General features: G+C 54.2%; 2 protein-coding genes across 2 annotated transcripts in view; one reads left to right on the top strand and one right to left on the bottom strand.

Moving 5' to 3' along the window:
* The window catches only part of NCOA1 (nuclear receptor coactivator 1), a 197,566-nt gene extending 180,293 nt beyond the window's left edge, over positions 1-17,273 (top strand). The window contains exons 11-14 of the mRNA XM_030447816.1: positions 601-1,945; positions 9,145-9,319; positions 13,096-13,281; positions 17,132-17,273. Coding sequence (XP_030303676.1) covers positions 601-1,945; positions 9,145-9,319; positions 13,096-13,281; positions 17,132-17,229 — 1,804 coding nt within the window. The 3' untranslated portion in view covers positions 17,230-17,273. The remainder of the gene's footprint in view (positions 1-600; positions 1,946-9,144; positions 9,320-13,095; positions 13,282-17,131) is intronic.
* A 1,009-nt stretch (positions 17,274-18,282) lies between these two features.
* Positions 18,283-20,360, bottom strand: part of ADCY3 (adenylate cyclase 3) — a 15,785-nt gene continuing 13,707 nt past the window's right edge. The window contains exon 15 of the mRNA XM_030447595.1: positions 18,283-18,343. Within this exon, the coding sequence (XP_030303455.1) occupies positions 18,283-18,343 (61 nt within the window). The remainder of the gene's footprint in view (positions 18,344-20,360) is intronic.

Raw genomic sequence — 20,360 nt, forward strand, 5'->3', positions numbered from 1 at the left:
GAATGCTGGTGGAGCATGGTTCTCCTTCAGCCATCTGGGAACATGAGACCCAGAGAAGCCCAGAATGGTTTGGGATGGAAGGGACCTTAAAGCTCATCCAGTTCCAACCCTTCTGCCATGGTCAGGGACCCCTCCCCCAGCCCAGGGTGCTCCAAGCCCCATCCAACCTGGGCTGAGACACTGCCAGGGATGGGGCAGCCACAGCTTCCTTGGGCAACCTGTTCCAGTGTCAGGAACACATTCCAGTGTTTGGAGCTCCATGAATTGTGGGGCAGGTTCTGCAGCTCACACTCAGCCTTGAAGGAGTTAATTCTTGTCTGGATTTATCACAGGGAAACACCCCAGGTTTGCTGGGGGTGAGAAGAGAAAATCTTTGGGGTAGAGCTTGGAATGGAGCTAAGGGGAATTACAGGAGTTCAAAAAAAAGAGAAATGAAAGGAGAAGAATAAGAATAAGGAGGTGGCACCACCAGGGCTCCTGAGCTGCTGCTCTCCAGGCTTCAGATCTCTGCAGCACAGACAGGGAGCAGGAGCTGCCTGAGGGACACTCCATATGGGCAAAGCCTCCTGTGACTTTCCTTCTCCTTTTCCTCTCTTGCAGGGATCATGGGATGCTCTCACCCCAGGAGAACACCAACTCCACCATGCCCCTTCCTCGTGTCAGCCCCTCTCTGAACCCCAGCATCTCCCCGGGGCAGGGCATGGCCCTGCCACCCTCCATCCCCCCTTCCAATGGCAGCATGTTGGCCACCAACGTCAACCAGCAGCCAGGCACTGGCCTCCACAACAACAACAACAACTCCAGCACCAACCAAACCAGCTTTGGATGTTCCCCTGGGAACCAGCTAGGAGCCAACATTGCCTTAAGCCAGGGACAAGCGGGTCCCCAGAACAGTAACCACACTTTGAACCTCAACAGTTCCCCCATGAACAGCCCGGGGATAACCCCACCACAGTTCATGTCTCCCAGGCATCGGGTCAGCCCGGGGCTGGTGCCCAGACCCAGAGTGCCTGGCAACCCCTTCTCCCCCACCATGCCCACCATGCACTCCCCCGTGGGCATGGCCAACAGCGGCGGTGGCGGCGGCGGTGGTGGTGGTGGTGGCACCAGACCCTTTCCCAACACCTCCATGAACTCCATGTCGGGGCTGAACGAAGGTCCCAGCACACCAGTGGGTTACTCCACACCCCCTCCTGTGCTGAGACAGCTCAGCTCCCAGAGCTCCCCTGGACGTTTGGCCATGCAGCCCGTGAAAGCCGAGTCCAAGGACCCCAAGGAGGTGGCCTCCATCCTCAGCGAGATGATCCAGGGGGACGGGGGCACAGGGGAGGGAAAACCCCTGGACTCTGGTCTGCTGCACGCCGGGGACAGGTTGGCCGAGGGGGACAACAAATGCTCCCAAGCCACCAGCCACAAGCTGGTCCAGCTCTTGGCCACCACGGCGGAGCAGCAGCTCCGGCACGCCGACGCCGACACCAGCTGCAAAGATTCCTTGGTCTGCGCCGGCGCCGCCTTGGGTTCCGGCAACGCTCCCGGCACCACCTGCCCCTCTTCCCACAGCTCCTTGACCGAGAGGCACAAGATCCTGCATCGACTCCTCCAAGAGGGAAGCCCTTCGGACATCACCACCTTGGCCATGGAGCACGAGAAGAAGGAGAATGCCCCCAACCCCCCACCGCCCGCGACTCCGAGCCAGCTGCCGGGAAACGCCGACGTCAAGCTGGAGCCCGAGGCCTTGAAGAAGAAAGATGTCAAGGACCACCAGCTCCTGCGTTATCTGCTGGACAAGGATGAGAAGGAGCTCGCTGCAGCCCCAGCGCTGAGTCTGGATGATGTGAAGGTGAAGGTGGAGAAGACAGAGCAGATGGAGCCCTGCAACCCCCCTCCGGTGCCCCTCGCCAAACCTCCTGCCACAGAGGAGGTGAAGCTGGAGAGCCAGGGCCAGGTGAGTTGGGTCAGTGCTGGTGAGGTCTTCTGGGACAAGTTGTGGGTTTTGGGGTGGTTTTAACCCAAACCTTCTGGTGGTGCTGGGAGAAGTGTGGGGAGCTGTCCTGTGGCTGCCACAACCTACTACTGCCCCGGGGTCACCTCTAGTGCTGGTGCCACGTTCTCCAACACTGGTGCCGTCTTCTGCTGCACTGGTGCCACCTTCTTCATCACTGGTGCCACCTTCTGCAGTGCTGGTTCCACCTTCTTTAGTGCTGGGGCCACCTTCATCACTGGTGCCACCTTCTTTAGTGCTGGTGCCACCTTCTCCAGCATTGGTGCCACCTTCTCCAGTGTTGGGGCCACCTTCTTTAGTGCTGGTGCCACCTTCTTTAGTTCTGGGGCCACCTTCTCCAGCACTGATGCCACTTTCTCCTGTGCTGATGCCACCTTCTGCAGTGCTGGTGTCACCTTCTTTAGTGCTGATGCCACTTTATGCAGCTCTGATGCCATCTTCTCCAGTGCTGGTGCCACCTCCTCTAGTACTAATGCCACCATCACCATCAGTGCTGTCCCCTCTTGTCAGGTCCTTCCCATTTGGGCAGCTGAGGTCTTCAAGGTGATGGTGGGAAGGGAGGAATGTGTCAAAGTGTGCTAAAAACAGGAGAAGGAAACCCAGCACATGGCTGCAGGTGGTGGGCTTGAGGGAGGAGAAGACCCATGTGCATGTTGCCACTTCAAAAAAAGCTCTTTCTGCATCTCTGGGCACATTCAGGGCTTGTGTTGTGAGGACCTGTCAGTCCCTCAGCCTTTTGTTGGCTGAGATGAGCAGTCATGGGGGCTTTCCAGTTCTCCTGGAAGTGTTATTAAAGGGAATTATCCAGTGACAGATCTCTGCAGCCCAGATCTGGGTGGATAAATATTCATTACCCGCAGCTATGAATAGAAGAGATCCCTGATTTTTGAAAGCCTGGGGAGATGGTGACACGGATAGAAGATGCTTCATCCTTTTTAAGCAAAGAGAAGAGGGAGAGGCTGGCACGAGGAGCTGGGCTGATGGCTCAGGGAGAAGGGGTTTGGAGATGTGGGGTGGTTAACAGAGCCCTGGGAGAGCTTTGGGTGACAGTAGCACAAAGAGTCTGGAAAGAAGGTTAAGGACTCCTTAGGCTTGGGAATTGCAGTTGGTGATCCCAGAGGTGAGGGGGAATCAGGATCTTGGTCTCCCCCAGCCCAGGGTGCTCCAAGCCCCATCCAACCTGGGCTGAGACACTGCCAGGGATGGGGCAGCCACAGCTTCCTTGGGCAACCTGGGCAACCAGGGGCTCAGCACCCTCACCCCAAGCAATTCCTCCCTCACATCTCATCCCCAGCTCCCCTCTCCCAGCTCCAAACCCTTCCCCCTTCTCCTAGCCCACTCCAGCCCAGCCAGGACATCACCTTATTCCAGGCCACCACTAACCCATGTCCCACACCTGAGAATCACAGAATGCTCATGGCTGGAAAGGACCTTGGAGATCACCAAGTCCAACCAAACCATTTCTCCCTCCCTCCCTCCCTCCCTGCCCAAGATCTCCTCTCCATCTCCCCTCTCCCAGCTGCAAACCCTTCCCCCTCGCAGGCTCCCATCCCTCCAGGCCCTTGTCCCAAGTCCCTCCCCAGCTTTCCTGGAGCCCCTTCAGGCACTGGAAGGTGCTCTAAGGTCTCCCCGGTGCAGCCTTCTCTTCTCCAGCCTCAACACCCCCAACTCTCTCAGCCTGGCTCCAGAGCAGAGCTGCTCCAGCCCTCCCAGCAGCTCCAGGGCCTCCTCTGCACTGGCTCCAACAGCTCCGGGTCCTTCTGCTGATGGGGACCCCAGAGATGGACACATGTGGGGTTGGGTGACCAACATGGGGATATCTGGGTTGATGCTGAGCTTCTCCTCCCCCCACACCCCAAAGTCCTTCTCCTCAGGGCTGCTCTCCAGCCATTCCCCACCCAGCCTGGAGCTGTGGTGAGTTTTGTCCTTACCCACGGCCAGGACCTTGCCCTTGGCCTTGTTGAGCTTCATGAGGTTTGCCCAGTCCCACTTCTCCAGCCTGTCCAGGTCCCTCTGGATGTCACCCATTCCCTCAGTGTGTCCCCACCCCACACACCTTGGTGTAGTCAGCATCACTGATGGTTCTAGTGTCACCCCCCTTCAGATCCCAAGGAATGAAACGGGGCTGTGCAAGGTGATTCTCCTCTCCTGACAAAGAGGCACCCAGAGCCTGGAGGACTCGTGCCTGGATGTGTTTATAGCCCCTCTCCTGCTCTCTTGGAAGCAGCTCAGCATTTTTTAGGCTTCTTCATGGCTTTTCAGTTCCAAGTATCCCTCTCCAGGCAGCTGGGGAGCATCAGGATTATACATTGTCCCATCGTGAGTGTTTCCAAAGAGTCAGTGAAAAAGACTGGAGAAGGTTTGCAGAGTCTTCAAAAATGATTTTATTTTTTTTTTCTGAGGAGTGAACAACCCTTCCCTGCTCAGCAGCTCCAGACAGAGTTTTCTTTCCATGTTGTTTCCCTTCCAAGCAGCTCTGGTGCAGCCTGGGGAGGTGGTGGAGCTGCTGTTCCAAATCAAATCCAAATGCTGGATTTTTCTTTTCATGTGGGATTGTTTCAGGAATCAAAATGTCAATGGTTGGGACCCTAAAGACCATTCAACCCCCTGCCATGGTCAGGGCCCCTTCCCCCAGCCCAGGTTCCTCCAAGCCTCCATCCAACCTGGGCTGAGACACTGCCAGGGATGGGGCAGCCACAGCTTCCTTGGGCAACCTGGGCAACCAGGGGCTCAGCACCCTCACCCCAAGGAATTCATCCTGATCCTCCCTCAGTGCTCCCCAGGACAAGGCAGGGATGGGGCTTGCTAAGTGGGATGGGAGGGGGAGGTGAGGGGAGGTGGCAGAGGGAGGGGAGGGTTGGTGACATGGAATGGGAAGGTTGAGGTTGGGTGACAGAGCTGCTGGGGGCAGAAGGCAGAGGGGAAAGAAGAGGCAGAGAAGGAAGGGTGAGAGGGGAAGAGAGATTCCATGGAGCTCCCAGACTTGTCCCCAAAAGCTGCTGGGGCTTGGAGGGCTCTGGGTGGTTCTTCAGCTGCTGCTTGGGTAACACAACAGTGTCATGGAGTGAGGGAATGGGGTGGGTGGGAAGGGACCCTAAAGATCATGGAGATCCAATCCAAACCATGGGCAGGGACCCCTCCCCCAGCCCAGGGTGCTCCAAGCCCCATGGATTTCTCCTTTGGGGTGGGATCAGATGATTTCTAAGGTCCCTCCAACCCAGTTTGTGAGGTGATGATGTGGGGTCCTGCAGCCTGGGGGAGCATCACCCCTTCCAGCAGCTGCCATACAACCAGGGGATCCTAGAGAGGTTTGGGGAGAAAGGGACCTTAAAGGTCACCTAATTCCAACCCCTGCCATGGTCAGGGACCCCTCCCCCAGCCCAGGGTGCTCCAAGCCCCATCCAACCTGGGCTGAGACACTGCCAGGGATGGGGCAGCCACAGCTTCCTTGGGCAACCTGTTCCAGTGCCAGGAACACATTCCAGTGTTTGGAGCTCCATGAATTGTAGGGCAGGTTCTGCAGTTCAGCTTTGATGGAGTTAATTCTTGTCTGGATTTATCACAGGGAAACACCCCAGGTTTGCTCTGAGCCACCAGTTTGTGGGGGTGAGAAGAGAAAATCTTTGGGGCAGAGCTTGGGATGGAGCTAAGGGGAATTAGAGGAGTTTAAAAAAAGGAAAAGAATAAGGAAGGCTTTGGAAGGGCTCTTTGAAGGCACCAACTTCACCAAGGTGAAGAGGAGACTTTCCTTTGGGTCAGTTTGTCTTCTCTCTGCCTTTGAGCAGGATGGGAATTCTCCACCACACATGGACAGTGGAGTCCAAAGAGAAGTCATGGATGCCCCATGGCTGGAAGTCTCCCAGGTCATGTTCACACTGAGCTGGCTGAAGATGGCCCTGCCCACAACAGGGGGTTGGACTTGGGATGGCCTTTGAAGGTCTCTTCCAACCCAAACTGTCCTCTGATTCCATGGAAATCAGAGTTTTACTTTCTTTTTCGTGTGCTTTTTGGTTTCTGAAGCTGAGTTGCAGCTTGGGTTTTTTGCAAGCAGGGTAGAATCCTTTTCTGGAAGAGAAGAGTGATGACAGAGGGCTGGAGATCCCTCTGGAAACAGCTGCCTCCAGGAAGCAGGGCTGCACAGCAAAGTCACACCAGCTGAAGTTGACATAAAATCATGGGATTATTTAATTTGTGCAAGAATTTCATTACCCAAGTGGCATGGGAGGAGAAGTTCCTCCACTCCATGTGAAGGTCCAGCCAGGGCTGAAGGTTGGTTGGATGGGCACCACCTGGAAGCATCTCTCTCCTCCTCATGGAGCTGATTTCACACCTGGTGAGGGATGAAGAGTTGAGATCTTGGTTTGCCTTTTAGTTGGCTCTGGTTTTGAAACTCTATTCCTGCTGGGAACCAGAGGTTTGGAGGAGAAGAAGCTGTCCTGGAATATTCAGCATCACACTGTGGGTTTTCCTGCCCATTTGAGGGCAGAAATTGGTTATGAAGATCTGAGCCTTCTCCAAGGCCTGAGCTGCTCCAGCCCTCCAACACCCTGAGTTTTCCAGATATGGAGGAGAAACAAAATACCCATTAAAGTGGGTGCAGATTCCAGGTGCAGGTTTTGATGCTCCATAAAACAGGGGATAAGGCCTCTGCTTCCATCTCATCTCCTTCATTGACCTCCCCATCCTCCAACCTCTTCATGTGCCCATAAAGCAGCACAAGAACTTCCCTGCTCCCATTTTATTTCTCTTTAACATCTGCTTTGGATGCCCACAGCTACCTCTGTGCCCTTCTTCTCCCTCTGCCTCCAGAACCCCCTCTCTTCAGGAGGACATGGAGTTGAGGAGATGTATTAACTAGGTGACCTTTAAAGGTCCCTTCCAACCCACTCTGAAGATTAAAAAAAAGCTCTGTTGGATATATTAAAAATACCAATTCATCTCCCCAGGTGCTGCCATGAGACTGTAGGAAAGGGGACAAAAGAGTGGTGAAGGAGAAGGAGGACATCTCACAGGTCTCACAGGTCTTGGGTGCAGGACTGGGAATGATGTTTTGATGGAGCCCCTCTTGCTGGAGGGTCCATCCCAAGGTGGAGCTTCCCAAAGCCACCCTGGGCTTTGGCCTCAGGGTGGAGGTGAAACTTGGAGGTTGCTCTTGTGACAGCTGGGCTTGCCACCAACTTGGAGGAATTCAGCTGAGAGGTGAAATATTTCCAGCTGGGATTTAGGGAGGAACTTCCCGTGGTTTCTTCTGGGGAAGGACAAAGCTGTCACCTCGATGAGAGGTGTTCAGCACTGCCTGATGCCAGCAGCCCCCCAGCAATGGGTGGGATCCTGGGGAGGACTGTTTGCAACCTCACAGCTCAGCTGGTGGTGGCAGAGCCTCTGATCTGAGCCAGGTTCCCAATTCCTGCCAGGTTTCTCCATCTTCTCCAGAGCAGAGCATCATCCCCTCCACCAAACACAAAGCTTTTCCCTTCTGCTCTCAAGTCATCTCTTACTGACCCCGTGGTACCCATCCTAATGCCAAGGGAGGGCTCTGCTGGGAGCCCTCTGTGTCCTTCCATGTTCAAGTGTTTGCTTTCCCTTGAGATATTTTTTTTCTTTTTAGCCAAAGCTCATCTCTCTCTCAACCCCTTTAATCCCATCCTCCTGCTTTACAGCAGCCACTGGTGCAAATCCCTTTCCTGGTGATTTTCCCATTTATTTGGGTCCCCAGGCTAAACCTCTCTTCTTCCATTCTTACCCATGATGAAGGTTGGAAAAGCTGAATGTTTTTGTGTTTTTTTTTCTTTTACTGCTCCATTGAGGGGTAATTACATGCCCAAGGACAGAGTTGGTTTTGGAGACTTGTTCTTTAAAAAAAAAAAAATCACTTCTTTATCTTAGAAAAAAGATGATTTTTTAAAATGCAGCCTAACCATATGTATATAACAAAGTAAATTATTACTGGAGGGAAGGGATCCATCCAGAGGGACCTGGCCAGGCTGGAGAAGTGGAATCCTGCAAACTGCAGGAAGCTCAACACGGCCAAGGGCAAGGTTCTGCAGCTGGGTGGAGGCAATCCCATGGAGAAATAGAGGCTGGGAGGAGAAAGGATTGAGGGCGGCCCTGAGGAGAAGGACTTGGGGGTGGGGGTGGTGGAGCAGAAGCTCAACATGAGCCCTCAGGGTGTGCTTGGAGCCCAGAACCCAACCATGTCCTGGGCTGCAGCAAAAGAAGCACAGAGAGGGGTTGAGGGAGGGGATTCTCCCCCTCTGCTCTGCTCTGCTGAGACCCCACCTGGAGTTGTGTGTCCAGTTCTGGAGTCCCCAACATCAGAAGGACACAGAGTTCCTGGAAGGTGTCCAGAGCAGAGCCACTCAAATGCTCAGAGGGCTGAGCACCTCCCTGGGAAGCCAGGCTGAGGGATTGGGCTTGTTCAGCCTGGAGAAGAGGAGGCTCCCAGGTGAGCTCAGAGCAACCTTCCAATATCTGAAGGGGCTCCAAGAAAGCTGGGGGAGGGCTTTGGACACGGGGGGGTAGGGAGAGGACAAGGGAAATGGGATAAAACTGGAAGAGGGGAGAGTAAGGTTGGAGATGAGGAAGAAGGTGTTTGGGGTGAGGTTGCTGAGCCCCTGGTTGCCCAGGTTGCCCAAGGAAGCTGTGGCTGCCCCATCCCTGGCAGTGTCTCAGCCCAGGTTGGATGGGGCTTGGAGCACCCTGGGCTGGGGGAGGTGTCCCTGACCATGCAGGGGGTTGGAACTGGATGAGGTTTAAGGTCCCTTCCAACCCAAACCATTCTGGGATTCTATGATCTCTTGTTTTTAATTGCTGGAGGTTATGTAGCTCATTAATTATTATGTTAATTGCAATGTCTTAGCAGCCTGAAGCTGGTCCCAAGGACCAGGCTCCAGGGTGGGGACCCATGTGCAGGGGAGGACACTCCTTGTCCCCTCAGGGCCTGCCCAGCCATGCAGAGGGCTGCAGGGATGGTTCTTTATCCACATGAGGTTCTCAGAGTTTTGGTGAGCAAAGGGCTGTGGGGACATGGAGAGGGCTTCTTGGATGCAAACCCCACACTCAGTGGTCTCGCTGGTTCTGTTGGGGCTGCATCACCCACCTGTGCTGTTATCTGATTTTAATTTATGGGGTTTTTTCCTTAGTTTGCAGCTGAGCTGGAGCAGCTGGATCAGCTCCTGCCCTCTCTGGAGAAAGTGTCTCAGATGCCCGGGTTGTGCGGACCTGAGAGAAACGAGAGCGGGGTGGCCACCAAACCAGAGCTGCTGAGTGCCCCCCTGCCACCCACTGCTGCTCCCAGAGCTCCCACGGGACTCAACAGTAAGTGTGCACCCCTGAACATTGGTGTCCAACTCCCTGAGTGGGTCCTCTGCCCTTGGGGTGGGAGGGGAAGTTCTTCTATCACCTGGTCTGATGGGATAGCACCAGCCTGGATCCATCCCTGGGGATCTGTGAACAGTTCTGGGCCCCTCAGGAGCAGAAGGAGATGGAGGGGCTGGAGAGTGTCCAGAGAAGGGAATGGAGCTGGGGAAGGGGCTGGAGAAGATGGAGAAGAGTGTGGAGAAGTTGTGAGGAGCATCTGAGGGAGCTGTGGGTGCTGATCCTGGAGCAGAGGAGGCTGAGGGGAGACCTTGTGGCTCTCTGCAAGCCCCTGAGAGGAGGTTGGAGCCAGGGGGGGTCAGGCTCTGCTCCCAAGGAAGAAGGGATGGGACAAGAGGAACTTTTGGCACACCTCAAGTTGTGCCAGGGGAGGTTTAGGTTGGAGCTGGGGAAGAATTTCTGCCTGGAAAGGGTTGTCAGGGCCTGGCCCAGGCTGCCCAGGGCAGGGCTGGAGTCCCCATCATGCCTGGAGGGGTTTCAGAGCAACCCCTGGGGATGTGGGGATGAGGGACATGGGGCAGGGGTGGCCCTGGCACTGCTGGGGGAAGGTTTGGAGCCGGTGATCTTCAAGGTCTTTTCCAACCAGAATGATTCAGTGACTCTTTGATGCTCTGTGGGACCAGGGCTTTGCAATCTGATGAGGTCTCGGGGAGAAATTGTTTGGGGTGAGGGTGCTGAGCCCCTGGTTGCCCAGGTTGCCCAAGGAAGCTGTGGCTACCCCATCCCTGGCAGTGTGAAAGGTTGAGGTGCAGATTCTAGAGCAGAGGAAGGAAGAGCCATGGGCAGGAGAGGACCCTCTATAGAGCAGGTCAGCTGCTGCTCCACATCCCACCCAGGGAAGGATAATTATCCTGTGACCCATTCAGCAACTGTGGATGAGGAGGTTTTGGGTTCCAGCCCAGCAAGAAGCCCGTGAGGAGGCTCTGGCAGACAGGGCTGGGATATTTTTGGAGGACTCAAGTTGCAGAAGCAGAGTTTTTAGAAGGGTGGGAGCATCAGAGCAGCAGAGAAAGCAATGGGGAGGGAAGGAAAAGTGAGGGAATAGGAGATGGGTGCTGGAAGGGTGAGGAGTAAAGGCTGCACTGAGCAGGGAGGCACCAGGGAGCTTTCCTGTGCCTCCCTCCCCTCCATCAGGGAGACATCTGGGTGGTGAAAAGGAGCTGCCAGCCCTGGAGCTTTGGATCAAATCATCCTTCACCTCTGAGCTGAATTCATTGTTAGGCTGATTGCTTATTGCTCCTGCTTCAGAGCCTCCTGTCCCAGGGCTGAGATGGCTGGGAACTTAGACATCAGGGAATCCCAGACTGGTTTGGGTTGGAAAAGACCCAGAAGCCCATCCAGTCTCAACCCCTGCCATGGCCAGGGACCCTTCCCCCAGCCCAGGGTGCTCCAAGCCCCATCCAACCTGGGCTGAGACACTGCCAGGGATGGGGCAGCCACAGCTTCCTTGGGCAACCTGGGCAACCAGGGGCTCAGCACCCTCACCCCAAGCAATTCCTCCCTCACATCTCATCCCCATCTCCCCTCTCCCAGCTCCAAACCCTTCCCCCTTCTCCTAGCCCACTCCAGCCCAGCCAGGACATCACCTTATTCCAGGCCACCACTAACCCATGTCCCACACCTGAGAATCACAGAATGCTCATGGCTGGAAAGGACCTTGGAGATCACCAAGTCCAACCAAACCATTTCTCCCTCCCTCCCTCCCTGCCCAAGATCTCCTCTCCATCTCCCCTCCCCAGCTGCAAACCCTTCCCCCTCGCAGGCTCCCATCCCTCCAGGCCCTTGTCCCAAGTCCCTCCCCAGCTTTCCTGGAGCCCCTTCAGGCACTGGAAGGTGCTCTGAGGTCTCCCCGGTGCAGCCTTCTCTTCTCCAGCCTCAACACCCCCAACTCTCTCAGCCTGGCTCCAGAGCAGAGCTGCTCCAGCCCTCCCAGCAGCTCCAGGGCCTCCTCTGCACTGGCTCCAACAGCTCCGGGTCCTTCTGCTGATGGGGACCCCAGAGATGGACACGTGTGGGGTTGGGTGACCAACACGGGGATGGCTGGGTTGATGCTGAGCTTCTCCTGCCCCCACACCCCAAAGTCCTTCTCCTCAGGGCTGCTCTCCAGCCATTCCCCACCCAACCTGGATTTTTGTTGGGAATTCTCTGATATAAGTAGGAGCAGGGCTTGTTGCCTTTGGAGGAGCAGGAATCTTGCATTCAGGTGAAAAGAAGGAGGGATGAGGAGGATGAGTGTGGTTGCAGGAGGGGCTGCAGGGTGAGTGCTTGGGGCTATTTCTGCCCTCCTGGATTACAGGGTCTGAAACAGAGGTTGCCATCCAGGAATTCCACCACGAGCCTCATTGAAGACACTGCTGATATCTTCAACGCATCCCACAGCTAATCCCAAAGGATTCAGAGGTGTTGCTGGCTGGAGAAGGGTTGCCAACAGCCACGGCTGGTGGCCACCTGCTTGCAATCTGCTTTTTTACCTTGATTTTTCACCTCAAATGGAGCCTTTGAGATGGGCTCCCTGATGGCAAACTGCAGCTCAACTTGCAAGAACTTACTTAGAGAAAAATTAGCATAGTGCCAGGCCTAAGTGACATCATTTTAATTGATTTCAAGCCAGCAGCTGATAAATGAGAGCAGCAGAGGTATGAACAAAGCTTCTGTGCCAGGGTCACCCCAGAGGGAGCAGAGCCTGGATGATGTGGCTGCCTTGAGCCAAGGAGCTGCACTTCAGCTTCTCTAATTCCCTCTGCTTGCTCAAGCTCCAGATGGGGCTTAAAAATCTCTCTGATTACATCAGATGGATGCAAACCCCATCCCCTTTGCCTTTCTAACATCCATTCGGTTCATTTTTCTGCTCTGCTCTGCTGAGAGCCCACCTGGAGTTGTGTGTCCAGCTCTGGAGTCCCCAACATCAGAAGGACACAGAGCTCCTGGAAGGTGTCCAGAGCAGAGCCACTCAAATGCTCAGAGGGCTGAGCACCTCCCTGGGAAGCCAGGCTGAGGGATTGGGCTTGTTCAGCCTGGAGAAGAGGAGGCTCCCAGGTGAGCTCAGAGCAACCTTCCAATATCTGAAGGGGCTCCAAGAAAGCTGGGGGAGGGCTTTGGACACGGGGGGGTAGGGAGAGGACAAGGGAAATGGGTTAAAACTGGAAGAGGGGAGAGTGAGGTTGGAGATGAGGGAGAAATTCTTTAATTTGAGGGTGATGAGAGACTGGAACAGGTTGCCCAAGGAAGCTGTGGCTGCCCCATCCCTGGCAGTGTCTCAGCCCAGGTTGGATGGGGCTTGGAGCACCCTGGGCTGGGGGAGGTGTCCCTGACCATGGCAGGGTGACTGGGTGACCTTTAAGGTCCCTTCCCACCCAACCATTTATGATTTCTGTGTCCAGCTGATCATTTAAGCTGCAGTTGCTGGTGGTTGGGTGCCTGCCTGGCTCCTGTACCCTCTTCTCTTTCCCCACCATGGCTCAGCACCCAGGTGCTGTGGTCACCATCACCTGAGGGTGATCCTGGGGGTGCTTCCCCACAGTAGCTGTGGGTGACAGAGCTTCCAGGGAGGTGACATCCCACCACAAGCCCCTTCTCACCTTCCAAACCTTCCTACAGGGCCTCCCTTCCTGGCAGGGTGACCCTGCTGAGAGGTGATCATCTTCCAGACAATCTGACACAGGAGAGATCTGACTTGTTCTTTTGCTTTTTGTTTTGTTTTGTTTCCTTCTCTCCAGCCATGAACAGTGGGCAGGGTGTCCAGGCTGGTCGGACCCCCTTTGAGTTCTGTGAATCCCTGGAGCCAGCCCAGTTGCGGCCGGTTCCGTGTCCCAGCAGCAATGGGAGCAGCCCACACACCCGGGGCCCAGCCCAGCAGGGCAGGGGAAATGTGACAGCACCAAACCCCTTCCCACCTGACACAGGTAAGTACAGCCCTGCCATCTGCTCCTCATCACCTGAAGCTTTCCAGAGGAGAAAAGGAAAAAAAGCTGAGAGAGTTGGGGGTGTTGAGGCTGGAGAAGAGAAGGCTGCACCGGGGAGACCTTAGAGCACCTTCCAGTGCCTGAAGGGGCTCCAGGAAAGCTGGGAGGGACTTGGGACAAGGGCCTGGAGGGATGGGAGCCTGCGAGGGGGAAGGGTTTGCAGCTGGGAGAGGGGAGATGGAGAGGAGATCTTGGGCAGGGAGGGAGGGAGGGAGAAATGGTTTGGTTGGACTTGGTGATCTCCAAGGTCCTTTCCAGCCATGAGCATTCTGTGATTCTCAGGTGTGGGACATGGGTTAGTGGTGGCCTGGAATAAGGTGATGTCCTGGCTGGGCTGGAGTGGGATAGGAGAAGGGGGAAGGGTTTGGAGCTGGGAGAGGGGAGCTGGGGATGAGATGTGAGGGAGGAATTGCTTGGGGTGAGGGTGCTGAGCCCCTGGTTGCCCAGGTTGCCCAAGGAAGCTGTGGCTGCCCCATCCCTGGCAGTGTCTCAGCCCAGGTTGGATGGGGCTTGGAGCACCCTGGGCTGGGGGAGAACAAGACCTCAGTTTCCCCTCACTTCTGGGATCACCAACTGCAATTCCCAAGCCTATGGAGCTCTGAACCTTCTTACCAGACTCTTTGTGCTGCTGTCACCGAAGGCTCTCCCAGGGCTCTGATCCATCCCACATCTGGGACTTTGGAGGCTGGAGAGGGACTGTGTGCAAGGGCCTGGAGTGATAGGATGAGGGGCAATGGGTTTAAATTAGAGAAGAGCAGCTTTAGATTGGATGTGAGGAACAAGTTGTGTCCCATGAGGGCAGTGGAACAATGGCACAGGGTGCCCAGGGAGGGGGTTGAGGCCTCATCCCTGGAGATGTTCAAGGTGAGGCTTGAGGAGGCTCTGAGCACCCTGATCTGGGTGAGGGTGTCCCTGATACTGCAGGGGTTGGACTGGGGGAGCTTTAGAGCTCCCTTCCCACCCAGATCATTCTGTGATTCTGAGCATCATGGTTCCCCAGCATCTTCTCACAGCAGTGAGGTTTCAAGCTGGGCTTGATTTTCTCTCTCTCTCCACCTTGGTGTAGTTTCAGACAGAAGAAATCCTTTTCTGTCCATCTCAGCTCCTGGGAATCAGTCAGAGGAGGTTCCATCTCCTCACCTGAGCAGTGATGGGGCTCAGGCTCCCTGGCACCAGGTCAGGTTTAATTTCCACAAGGATCAGGGCATGGTTTGGGTGCTGGGAGAAGAACCAGCAGAAGCAGCACTGTCACCTCCCCCTGGTCAGTCACCAGCAGCAGAGCCCCACAGAGCTCTCTCAGAGCCATTTTGGCAGCCTGGGCTCCAGAAGGTCACTGCTTGTTGCTTCTTGCCTTCCTCCCCTCCCTTGATGCTTCTGTTGATGCATTTTGTGATGCTGAAGATGATGTGGAAGAGGAACCTTGTTTGCCACCATTCAGTAGATCTGTGTGACTGCTCAGCTCGAGGTGCAGGAAGAAATAACCCAGATCTCATCTCCTCAGGATGAAAGCTTGAGGCTAGAAGAGCTGCTGGATTCATCTGTTGTCCCTTTCTTGATGGTGACCAGGCTCCAGGAGAGCAACAGCCCTGCATCCCACATTCCCAGGGGTGCAGGATGCATGTGGCCAGCACTTGAGTGTTGGTAACACTCAGGGTAACCCTGCACCCCAACCTGTCACCCTGAATCAGATGAAATTCTTGGTTTGAGTTGAGAGGGAAAACATCACATGAGAGCTTTTGTCCTCCTCTGAGTGCCCCCCAGGAGGGAAGGGTCTGTACATGGTCTCATCCCAGCAGTTGTGACTTTATAATATTATTATTTCACTTTATAATACTATTATTATTTTACATCCTGGCCATGCCAGGTCCACCTTCCTTGTGGAGGGTCACCAAGAGCCCAGTAAATGATGCTCTGTTTGGGAAAAACCCATCATCTTTAGCAACTGGAGATCATTTTTGGGGTGTATCAAGGAAGGAGAGAGGACAGGCTGTACCATAACTGTGCCATGACCCTCCCTGGCCTGGCTGGGGCTGCCCCTGGCACTACTGGGATCTCTCTGTGCCAAGCACCCTTAAGCTTTTTTGAAGAAATTTTAAGCAAAAGAGAAGTGTTTGGAAAGGAGCAATGAGTGTGCTGATGTCCCTGAGCTGGACCTTCCTCCTCTGCCTCTCCTTAGGACTCTGATTTTCTCTTTTTCAAACCAACCCCACAGTGTGGGTGGCACGTGGAGGTGGTGGCTCCTTGTGACAACAGCAGAACCCGGGCACTGGGTAACCACAGATGTTTTCAAACAAAGAACGTGGTTAGTGGCGAAAAGAATCAGCAGAGCTGAGCTTGGTTCCAAGAAGAGAGATTTTCATCTTGAGCAACACCCCATCAGCATTTCCCTCACAAACTCAGGATTTCTTGGCACAGAGGTGGCCACTGGTCACACGTCCCCATGTGGCAGAGGTGCACCCAGCCAGAAACACATTTCCTCTCCCAGTTTCCCATCTCCCAGGAGCTCCACGAGCTGGTTCAGCTCAGATGCTGTTTGATCTTCAAGCCCAATTCCTATTTCAAATGGGATGACGTGAAGTCTCCAGCCTCATAAATCTCTCTGTCCTGGGCTTGGGCTCCAAGATCTTCTACAACTTAATTTAATTGCCTTGGCTCCTCTCCCTCAGCAACATTAACTTTGCTCCAGAAGAGAGGCAGAAGAATGCAGATGGGTGTGGGCTATTTTGTAAGCTAAAATCTTCAATTTGCCTTCAAGGAGAAGCCCTCTAACCTCTGACAGAGTTTTGAACCTCCTGCTAGGAATGTGCTGGAAGGGGAAAATCTTCTGGATAGAATTTGCACACAGGGAGGACAACAGGTGATGTCTCTGCTGGGGGTGTCAGTACCTGCGAGATTTTCCATCCCAGACTGGCTGAGGTTGGGAGGGAGCTCAGAGCTCATCCCCCTCCAACCCCCCTGCCATGCCCAGGGACACCTCTCATCCAGCCCAGGCTGCTCCAAGCCTCATCCACCTGGCCCTGAACACCTCCAGGGAGGGGGCAGCCACAGCTTCTCTGGGCAATCTGTTCCCAGAGTCTCAGCACCCCTCCTGCTGAAGAACTTCTTCCTTAAGATCCAGCCTGAACCTCTTCTCCTGCACTTTCAATCCATTTCCCCTTCTCCTGTCACTGGACACTCAGGAAAAGTCCCTCTGCAGCCTTCCAGGAGGTTCCCTTCAGGGATTGGGGGGCAGCTCTAAGGTCCCCTGAGGCTTCTCTTCTCCAGGCTGAACAATCCCAGCTCCTCAGCCTCTACTCATGGCAGAGCTGCTCCATCCAGCCCCTGGATCATCTCTGTGGCCTCCTCTGGACTCATTCCAAGAGAACTCTGTCCTTCTGGTGGGGACACCAGACCTGGATGAAGTATTTGAAGTGGGGTCTCACAAGAGCAGAGGAAAGGGGGGAGAATCCCCTCTCCTGATCTCCTGACCCTGCTCCTCCTGATGCCTCCCAGGGTAGGGTTGCCCTGAGCTGCAGGAGCACACTGCTGGCTCATGAGCAGCACTCATTAGAAGTAGGAAATCAACCCAAATTTCATGCTTAGAAGTAATGGTTGTAAAACCACACCTGAGATCTGAAACTTTGGGTTCGGAAAGAGCCATAACTGGGTCAATCTTGTCATCATCTCCTTTTGGGATATTTTAGGACACCTTTGCATCCCATCTCTGAACTTGCCTTGTCCCCACCGGCAGCACTCAAGTCCTGCCCACACACTCACTTTTCTCCCCCCATCCTTGCTTTTTCTCCCTCAGGAATGCCCGAGCTGGAGATGGGGGTGCCAGATCACCAGTTTGGACAGCCAGGAATGGGGGAGCAGATCCCTGGACAGATAACTCCATGGGAGCCATGAATCGAGGAGCTCTGAATAAACCTGAAGAGTGAGTACCATGGGGCTGGTGGGCGTCTCCAGCTCTCCCAGGAGAACATCAGGTCAAAGAGATATTCTCCTTGCTTTCCTGCCTGCCTGGAAAACCTGGAATATGCAGGCTGGGATAGAACAAGTGCCCATCACCCTAGGGCTACCATGTGGGTGCTCCTCGTTCATGCAAGTGGCAGGACCTGGGTTGTGTTGGGTGCTGTGCTGCAGGAGGTGACATCTCTTGTCTCCCTAGGGACAAGTGAGTGAGTGGATGAGGAAGGGGGGGTTGGGCAGAGACACCCAGCCCATGTCTACACCTCCCTAATCCCATATATCCATGGCAGAGGCAAGGATGCTGTAAATCCCCACTGCCTCCTGCCAGTGCCTGTGTTTGGGTGGGTGTTCTCCCACCTCCCACCTCACCAGGGGCAGTGGGGGGGATCTGGGGCACCAGATTCTGTTTTTATGTGCTGACTCTTTGCAGTCTTCATGCTCAGCTTCAGCTAAAATTACCACAGCTTGAATCCAGGGGCCAACAACCCCCTCCAGTGTCCACAACACCTTTTTTGGGTCTGTTGTCCATGGAGCAACCTAGAGGCCATCACCATCCCAAGGGACAGCATCCCTCCTTGGTCACAAAGGGGTTGGAGGAGACCCTAGGTTGGATATTTTGGGATGGGAGGTCAGAAGGATGGAGAGCCCAGCTGATGGACCTTGGCTCACTGAGGAGCTGCTCATGGAGGTGAATCTTCTCCCTGGCTCAAGGAGAGCTTCAGGTTCCTGGGTTAAGAGCCAGCACTGATGAGCTCTGCCCAAGTCCTCTTGCCAAAGCTCTCTTGCTTTGCAGAGAGGCAGAATTTCCTCTGCTAATTAAAACCTGGAGCAGATGAGCACGGTCTCTGTTTTCCAGTTGTGAAGAAGACACATGTAAGAGTTGGAGCTGAGCAAGCCAGTAGCCAAATGTCTTCTTCTAGGGGCTAAAATGTGAATTCATGTCTTTCACTCAGCTCAAGAAGAGAGCTGCAGCCTCAGTGCTCTCCACTGCTACAACTGGATCTTGGACTTCTGCTGGAAAGACTTGGCCAGCTCTTGGTGCTTGAAAGACCTGGGAGAGCAAATGAATCCTCATTTAATTGAGCATTTACGTCAGCCCAAGCCCTTGCCACGAGGAAGGAACTTTCCTTCCAAGCCTCACCCGTGTCTTTATTTTCCTGGGATGAGATCCCTGGGGCAAACCTGGCAATGGGCAGAGCTGCCCGAAAAAGCAGCCTGGTTTTTAAGATACAAATGTTCCTTAAACTGCTGCTTCTGGAGTAAAAAAAATGACCTTACCTTATTCATCAGCTTTGAGCTTGAGTCAGGCTGGCTGGAGACACTTTTTGTGTCCCCAGCCAGTGCAGCTGGGAGGAAAGGAGCTGCCTTTTCTTCTGGCTCCCCCTTTGCAGCAGGATTCTTGAGCAAGGAAGGCTTGGGACCTGTGCAGGTATTGAGGAGAAAAGTGTTGGGCAACAGCATCCCAGGAGTCCTTGAGTGGGAAAAACACCCTGGGGAGTTTTCAGGGCAGAATCCTGTGCCAGGAGATGAGGATGGACTGGTGGAGCAGTGACTTGAAGCCTGGTGAGATGCTCTCCTGCCTTTGGAGAGCAATGGTTTCAACCAAACTTAAAAATTGCAGCCTGGTTTGGGCTTTGATTTTCTTGGTATTGAGGAGGGAGAAAGCAAAGAGAACCATGCTGCATGGTTGGGACTTCCCATGGCTCCATTGGCTCCTGCAGCAAGGTTGGACTCCCCACATGGTGGAATCAGAGCCAACAGATGAACCAAGACCATGAGATGACAGCAAGATGAGAGGCAGAGATCTGCTTGTCATGGTGTTCCTCCTGAATTAGGGTCTCCAGACATGGGCTGTTCCTGCTGGAGGTGGTGGGCAGCTGGAAGAAGCTCAGTTCCTTCTCTTCTCTTCAGTAACCATATTTCTGATGGAGCATCCTTGGGTGAGAGCTGCTTTGGAGGCATCTTGGTGGGGTTTAACCACTTCCATCTGGGAGCATGGGGATCAACTACAAAACCCCATGTCCACTGCAGCTGAGAGAAGAGATTCTGCTGGGAAAAAAAGCCTCTGGACTTTGGTCCTCAAGACCTGCAGATGTGCTCCAGCTGAAGAGGACATGCTCATCCTGGAAGATGCCCATGGTGTCCCAGCAACTGCCTGTCCACCCAGCAGAACCTTTGAACTGGAAAATACATTTCAGCTGAGATCAAACCAGCACAGATTTTGCTTTTGGGGAGTTGTAAACATTTCCCAGCTGGGATGTTTTTGTTTGCTGGAGATGGGTTGAGGTCCTGACCTTGTTTAAGGAGCAGATCTCCAGCACCAGGTGTCCTGAGGAACTGGAGTTTCCTTTTTGATATCTTCTCATTCTCCAAATCCTCCCCAGCCTTTGCTTCTTGAGGAAGCAGGATGACTACAACACCCCCTTTCATGTCCCGGGCATAAATGCTCTTGTGTCTCCTGCACCTTGGGCCAGGTCCAAGGCTCCACTTGACAAATCCAGGCTTGGCCATTTTTCACACATATTCCTCTAATCCCCCAAGGTCAAACATGCCACCCTGGGCCTGATTGGGTTTCCCTCAAGGCTGGCACCCCATGCCATCTGAGATGCCTGAGGTTTCCAGGACATCTGTGCCAGGCTGGGCAGGGAGATGTTTTATAGGACCTCAAGAAGCATTTGACACCAGCTCTGCAAGTAGATGAATTCCCTCTCTTCACTGTATGCAGAATCAGAGTTTTCACCTTAAAAAAAAGAAAAAGAAAAAAGCCTGAAGGGTTGCAGTGGATAGAAAACCTTTGGACAGAACACTGGGGACATGATGAATAAGGTCCAGGATCTCCTTCAACCCCTGTTACCTGTCTGGAGACTCATCTGAACCCCACCATAGCATGGAGCTGGAGGAGGGATGGGGAAAGCTCTGCAAGGACAATTGGGCTGGAAAGCAGGACAAGCTGGGGGTTTATTTACTACAGGAAGGTTTTATTATCCCCCTTTACAAACCAACTCATGGCATCCATGCAGAGGTGAAGGTGCCAACCTGAATTTTAATTCTAGCTGCCTGCTTATGTG

This window comes from Calypte anna, chromosome 3 (assembly GCF_003957555.1).
Source record: "Calypte anna isolate BGI_N300 chromosome 3, bCalAnn1_v1.p, whole genome shotgun sequence".
NCBI lineage: Eukaryota > Metazoa > Chordata > Aves > Apodiformes > Trochilidae > Calypte > Calypte anna.